At 58.0% G+C, this 7,089-nt stretch overlaps 1 protein-coding gene across 1 annotated transcript; it reads left to right on the plus strand.

Moving 5' to 3' along the window:
* The first annotated feature begins 1,113 nt into the window (after positions 1-1,113).
* On the plus strand, positions 1,114-5,649 carry PGLS (6-phosphogluconolactonase). The gene is made up of 5 exons (XM_075548833.1): positions 1,114-1,438; positions 3,070-3,177; positions 3,744-3,845; positions 4,142-4,282; positions 5,303-5,649. Exons 1-5 carry the CDS (start codon positions 1,151-1,153, stop codon positions 5,438-5,440), a joined length of 777 nt encoding a protein of 258 aa, XP_075404948.1. The 5' UTR covers positions 1,114-1,150; the 3' UTR covers positions 5,441-5,649.
* The last annotated feature ends 1,440 nt before the right edge of the window (positions 5,650-7,089 follow it).

The raw sequence follows: 7,089 nt of genomic DNA on the forward strand, positions 1-7,089 counted from the left end.
CAGCCAGGCCCAGGGCACACTCATGGAAGGTTCTTCTACGTTGCATAAGGTCTAGGGCTGATAACGGTAAGGTCAGTATTTCAAAACCGTAAAGGCGAAACCGAGGTACAGTGAGGAAGATGTACATAACTGACAGGACAAGGGAACGCAGAAACAGAAATAGCTCTATTGCCGTGGCGGTGGGGGGGGGGATTAGGGGGGAGCTCCCCGGAGGAGGTTCTCTGACCTAGGCCAACAGGTCAGGGAAGTCGTACTCAGGGGCTGGGGGTGAGGGTTTTTAGAGGGGTGGTGAGGAATGTATGGAAATTAGCATATGGGTCTGGAAACCGGGAGACTTGCTTGTGCGGCTTTCTTCCAACCTGGAACATCTGTATCTTATCTGGAGCCGACTGCTGCTGGCCTTTGGGATGTGCGGGGAAGCACGTGCAGGGCCCGGACCGGCTTCAGCTCAGTCCAAACGGGGGCTGCCTAGTTCAGACCCGACCCAAACAGAAACCACCAGCTGTTCCACAGGAGAAAGATGAGGCTTTCTATTCCCATAAAGTGTCCGTTCCTCGGAAGCCCACAGCGTTCTCGCCGGCCCTATAGGGAAGCTATGAATTGTCAGCCACTCCGTGGCAGCGAGTTCGGTTCAGGGGGCTTGGGAAGCATGGGCAAACCACGCGCCCTGCCCTCGGGAAGTTACTTTTTGTGGCGGATACGCCACCATCGCTTTTTACAGGCAACCTCGGGGACACTTCAAGTCTTCAAGTCGTGCGCCGGCTGGGGGTGGCATTTCCAAGAAACCGACAGGCACAGGTTACAAACGAGATTATTAGCAAGTGCCGGAATGTCCAAGCCCACTTGCACCTGCCTGCCCCATTCCGCGCCACCCACTTCGGCTGTCCCGGCTGCAGGCTCTCTGACGCCAAGACGTCGAGAGCTTTTGTATCCGGCTCCACCTGCCCGGCCGGAACCGGTCCGGCAGTGCAATGACTAAAACTAGCGCCAAGGGTGGGCACTGCGCGCGCTCCGGGGAGACGGGCGTGCTCGGCACGCGCATGCGCCGCCGGCCGCCGGCAGGTACACCCGGAGCCGGGCGAGCAGGCAGGCACCGCGCAGGCGCGCTGGGGCCCGCGGAGCGCTTCCGCCTCCCTCCGCCGCCGTCACCATGGCCGCGCCGGCCCCGGGCTTCATCTCGGTCTTCTCGAGCCCGCAGGAACTGGGCGCCTCGCTAGCGCAGCTGGTAGCGCAGCGGGCGGAGCGCTGCCTGACGGGCTCCCGCGCCCGCTTCGCGCTCGGCCTGTCGGGCGGCAGCCTGGTCTCCATGCTGGCCCGCGAGCTGCCCGCCGCCGCCGCTCCTTCCGGGCCGGCCAGCCTCGCGCGCTGGACGCTGGGCTTCTGCGACGAGCGCCTGGTGCCCTTCGAGCACGCCGAGAGCACGTACGGCCTCTACCGGGTGAGCGCTACGGGGGCCGCCGGGGGCCACGGCCACAGGCCCCGCCCAGGCGCAGAGCGGGGGACCGGGGCCGCCGGCGGTCAGCTGGGCGGGCCGCTGCACCCGGGCACCAGGGGCCTGTGGGGCGCCCACGGAGCCCCCGAATTCCAGAGCTGTGCGTCGCCAGCGGTCACGGTTGGAGGTCGTGGTTACCGCCAAAATCACGGCTGCGGGGCCTCCCGAGGTTCGAACCTTAACCTCTGGGCTTTATCTGGGCGGAGCCCGGGAGTGGTCACTCTATGGCCGAGTGTTCCCAACCAGGCGACGCCCTCTTTCCAGAGGGCTCCCTGGAAGGGCCGTGGGGGCTTTGACAAGCCCCCCCGATGTCTGAGAAGAAGGCTCGGCGTGGGAAAGGTGAAACACATCAGCCGTTCCACGATCCGGAGTCGTGGGTCCAGCCGCAGCCTTGTATTTACGGGCAGGAGGGTTGGGTGTCCCACCGGCCCCATCTCCCTATGTAGCCTCGGTTTACCCACGTTTTTCGAGACGGTCACGTGACCTGCGGGTTCTGTGTCCCCCAGCATGGTTATCTTGGTCCCTCTAGAGCCCCGAAGCGTCCCCATTTTCCACCAGGGGAGCTGAGGGGCCTGCCCAGGGTGCTCGACTCCTGGCACCTCCCCAGAGCAAAGCGCTCCTGTTCTGGCCCAGGGAGGATGCTGGCTAGGAATTGGGGTGAGATGGAGTGGATGCTCCGTGGCAGGCAAGCTTGGTGGACTCGGAGTTAGGTTCTGAGAGCGAGACGGGGAGGAGCTGGCACGGCAGCGACCAGGGGTCTTTGTGCTGTGAAACAGTACTCGGCCCCACCCATGGTCTGCCCTGCCCTGCCCTGGGTGTGAGCTGGCAGTGCTCTGTTTAACACAAGAAAGAACGCTTGTCGTGTGCCAGCCGGGTACGCCAGTCGGGTCATCTCACAAGCCTGTGAAACAGGGCCACTGAGGCAGGGCCACCTGCCGAAGTCATTCAGCAAGTCACAACTAGTCAGGGCTCAAACCTGCCCTTACCTGCACCTTGGGGTCATGTGGAGACCAGGGCCCGGCTATTTCCTGGTGTCCTCCCTCCCGGTGAAATTTAAAAGTGCTCTTTTCACTTTGTGTGTCGTTTTAATAAAAAAATGACCCACTGTCAATGAGGCCTTGCAACCGAGTGGAACTGCTCTGAGACGGTTGGGAAGAGGGAGCCTCATCTTGCTCCCTCCGAGGGACCGGTGGGTTTGAACCACTGACTTGGCAGGTCACCGCCCAACATTTAACTCATTGCACCCCCAGAATCCCACCCCCTTTTAAAAGGAAGTCTATGAGAAAAATGTACTCAACTCAGTTTCAAACAAAAGCTAACAAAACATTCAAAGGGAAAGAGGCTCAGCTGTGTGTTGCGTGCCCCTGTGGGTGGGACCTGAGGGCAGAGGGGGAGGCTTGGCTGAGCTGGCCCTTCCTTCCCCGGGCCTCAGAGAGTGAAGTGAATGAGGAAAAGCAAACAGGCTACTTGTTAACACGGAGTCGTGGGCCGCGATGTAATGGGAGTGCCAGCCATGATGTTGCACCTAGTGGGTTCAGGACTGTGATATTTTTTTGTCCCTCTCTCTGTCTGCGCAGGCTCAGCTGTTATCCAAATTGCCCATCCCTGAAGGGCAAGTGATTACCATTAATCCCTCTCTGCCCGTAGAGGAGGCAGCTGAAGACTACTCCAAGAAGCTGAGAGAGGTAAGCAGCCATGCCCACACATGCCCAAGGAGACTGCCACCTGTGTGCATGGCCGTTCAGGAGGGTGACCACAGACACCTCCCTGGGGAGGCCCACTGACAGAGCCTTTAGTCACAGGTGAGGCTGACTGACCTCCTTCGGGGCTCTTAGCCGTCTAGCACTACTCTAGCAGAAATCACCAGAGTGCTGCTCGAAGGAACAGTAATTCCCGTGCTCATAGTAGCCCAGGAGGTTAGACGTGTGAATCCAGAGCCCTGCTCCAGGGGAAGGCGCTCTCCCTGTGTCGGCTCTCGTTTCCTTGGCGATCCCCATAGAACACCTGCCTTCCGCCTTGTGAAGCTTCCTGGTCTCTGTGCCTCTCTGATTGTCTTCAGACTCGCCCACTCGACTGTGGTCTCATCAAGCTAACCAAGAGCCACTGTTCCCAAATGAGAGCCTCCAGCACAGAATCTGAGTGAAGCCAGTTCAAGCCACAGCGCTCGGGGGGAAGCCACTGGTGTTTCTACATCTGATATCTGTTCCTCAGTGCCCTCCAAGAACCCCCTCCCACACTCTCCCCAACCCAGGCCTTCCAAGGAGACTCCATCCCAGTCTTCGACCTGCTTATCCTGGGCATCGGTCCTGATGGTCACACCTGCTCGCTGTTCCCTGACCACCCCCTCTTGCAGGTGAGCACACCAATGTGGCCCCCAAGTTCCAGACTGCAGCTTCAGCTCCTTGTGGCACCTGCGGGGTGGTGCTTAGGGCCGGGGTTGGAGTCGCCTTCTGCCAACCAGCTTCACTGGGTGACCAAGAGCAAACCACTGAGCCTGTGCTCACCCTCTGGAAACAGGGTGCTTGTCTCATCTACCTTGGCGGGTTCGATATGGGGTGGGATCATGGATAGACCGGGCCTGGCATGGAGAGAGTATGTGGAATGAAGAAGTGATATGCTCCCGCCTCCATCTGGGGTTTCCTCCCACAGGAGAAGGAGAAGATTGTGGCCCCCATCAGCAACTCGCCAAAGCCACCACCTCAACGTGTGACCCTCACACTTCCGGTGCTGAACGCAGCCCGGACTGTCATCTTTGTGGCGACTGGAGAAGGCAAGGCAGCTGTGCTGAAGGTAACAGCCAAGGGCCCTGTCTCTAAAGGTCATGGTGTGGGCCCTGGCCCAGGTCGTCACACAGAATACCACCCCAGCCATCAGGGTGCTGGAAGCGTCAGGAGTCAAAATCATTCTGTAATTCTTGTGTCTAAGGGGAGACCAGCAGTACAGTTCTAGGCTACCTAGGAATGAGTGTTGATGAGAGGAGACTGGTAGGAAGCAGCCAGAGCTGTCCTCAGAGGCAAATTCATTGCTCACAAGTTCTATGGGCATACCTCCAAGACCTTTTCTTTATCTATTGCCTTTGGCTGCTTTTGGTGACAGCAGCACTGTGGCACGGTGGTGACAGAAACCATCAGGCTCACTGAGCCAAAGCTACTGACCATCTGGTCCCTCGAAGAAAAGGTTTACCAACCCCAGAGTTTAACTGAGGAGACCCGACAGTGAAAATGCTCTGTTCTAAGCCGCTAGCGAGAACATTGGTAGTTTGAGTCCATCCGGGGCCACCAAAGAACAGAAGAAAGACCTGGAAATCTTCCACAAAGGTTGCGGCCAAGAAAAACCCTCTGAAGCAGGTCTACTCTAACCCGTGGGCTTGCCGTGAGTCAGAATCCACTCGATGGCAGCGGGTTGGGCTTGGGGTTTGGAATTAAACTGTTGGGATCCGAGAACTGAAGGGCCTACGTTCCTGCTAATTATTTGAAGAGTACATGTCTGGGGAGCTCCTGGGGAGCTCAAAGGGTTATGTATTTGACCACAAGCTGAAAGGTCAGCGCCTCAGAAAACAAGTCTGACAATCTGCTTCTGAAAGGCTACAGCCAGCCCTCAAACCCCACCCCCTGGGAGCAGCTGTACTCTGTGCAGGTGGGGTCGCAGTGATTCAGAATTGACTGGCCTCCACCAACCAGAACAGCCAGGGCAGTGTCCACGTGGAAGGGTCTGAGAGTCTTGTCCATCAGGTCCTGGGAACTCACGAGGGGAGCGGGGTGGCTGGGTTGCCCCAGGTCCCGCCTCCTGACCCTGACCCTCTCCCTGTAGCGCATCCTGGAAGGCCGGGAGGAGAACCCACTGCCCGCCGCCCTGGTCCAGCCACACACGGGGAAGCTATGCTGGTTCCTGGACGAGGCGGCCGCCCGCCTGCTGACCCTGCCCTTCGAGAAGCACTCGACCTTATAGTCACTGGGTAGACCCCACGACGGGGACCACAGATGCCTGAGTGGAAGGGACCTTCTGGGGCTGGGCTCCCTGCTCACTGCCACACTCTGACTGTGTTTGAGCAAAGCCACGTGCCACCTCCAGGAGGAGCGAGGGTCTGGTTGTGGCTCAGCCCAGGGCTGGGTGGCTCTGGACAATCTGGATATTAAAAGAAATGGTGGTTGGAATCACATCTGTCTCCTAGTCCTTGGTGGGCGGTGGGCCTGAGAGCACCCAGCAGAAGACTCGGCCTGCCCTCCCTTCCCTGGGAGGTGGCTCCCTGGGTGAGGGTCTTGGGACGGCGGAACAGAATCCCACAAATGGGAGATAAGGCAGCAGAGATGTGTTTTCTCCAAGTCCAGAGGCCTGAAGTCTAGAACTGGAGCATTGGCAGGGCTGAGCTTTGGGGGCTGGAGCCTGAGGGGAAGGGGAACCTCTGGGCAAGGATCCTAACTGTCCCAGCCTCTGGTGGTTCCAGGTGTCCTGGGCTGTGGCCACACCTCTGATCTCTGTCTCCATCCTCACATGACCATCCCCTCTGTCTCCTCTTCTTTAAAGACACTGGTCCTTGGTTCCAGGCCCCATCCTAGATCTTTAAACACAACCACACTGTGCACAGGCCCTTGTGGCACAGTGGTTACATATTGGGCTGTCATCTGCAAGGTCCATGGTTCAAAACCAGCGGCCACTCCGAGGGAGAATGATGAGGATTTCTGCTCCCGGTAACAGTTACAGTCTCGGAAACTCACAGGGGCAGTTCTACCCTGTCTTATAGGATCGCTATGAGCATCCACTGGATGGCATTGAGTTTGGGTTTTGTTTTATGGGGGGTTATGTCTGAACAGTCATGTCCACAGACTAGGGGATGAGGATGTGCACATGTCCTTTTGGGGACTTTTCCTGTGAATCCAGTGAAGCTCTACATTCAACAACCCACCCTCCTGCTTCAACTCATGTCTCACTTCCTCGCTGTTTCCTGTTTCCGATCCTCCGCCCCGGCTGACGCTCTGAACTGTGTCCTTGGTAAATGCTGCCCTTTCCATCGTCAATGGTTGCTCATTCTAACTCAGAGGCGAGTTCAATTCCAGACCTGAAGAATAAGGGCTGTAGTCTTGGGGTGGGGGGACCCCACCAGTCTCCATCTGACCAGTAAACTTGGTCTCTTTTACGATTTTGAGTTGTTACACACACACACACAATATATATATTCAGGACCCCACAATGGGATCCTTTCCAGAGCAGTTGGTAGTGGAAGCTGGGCACCATCCAGTTCTTGGGGTCTCAGAGTTGAGACTGGTGCTTAGGTGGTCCTAAGGGATTAGCCGTTGAACTGATTGTGTCCTTGCTTGAAGTGTCTAAGTTTCCATAGCCTTTCTTTCCTCTGGATGAGGAGCGACCAATAGCTGCAGTGGACATATCTTTTGGAGGGGACTCAATGCCCTCCCTTCCACTCCCTTTGGGCCGAGCCCCAGTCACACCCAGCCCATCAGTGGTGACTACTGGGTCCGGCTGCGCTGCAGACTGTCTCAGAGTCTTGAGCACCCAACGGCGCCTTGAGCTTTGGGGAGGGGGGGAAATTGGAGCTGGAGACTCGAGGCCAGGTCCCTGTGGTGCTGAGTGTGAGACCTGGG

This window comes from Tenrec ecaudatus, chromosome 1, assembly GCF_050624435.1.
Source record: "Tenrec ecaudatus isolate mTenEca1 chromosome 1, mTenEca1.hap1, whole genome shotgun sequence".
NCBI lineage: Eukaryota > Metazoa > Chordata > Mammalia > Afrosoricida > Tenrecidae > Tenrec > Tenrec ecaudatus.

Excerpts from the sequence above, each read along its gene's own strand:
- PGLS (XM_075548833.1), top strand. The coding sequence starts at position 1,151 with ATGGCCGCGCCGGCCCCGGGCTTCATCTCGGTCTTCTCGAGCCCGCAG. Across the intron at positions 1,439-3,069 it reads GCACGTACGGCCTCTACCGG|GCTCAGCTGTTATCCAAATT; the intron begins GTGAGCGCTACG and ends CTGTCTGCGCAG. Across the intron at positions 3,178-3,743 it reads ACTCCAAGAAGCTGAGAGAG|GCCTTCCAAGGAGACTCCAT; the intron begins GTAAGCAGCCAT and ends TCCCCAACCCAG.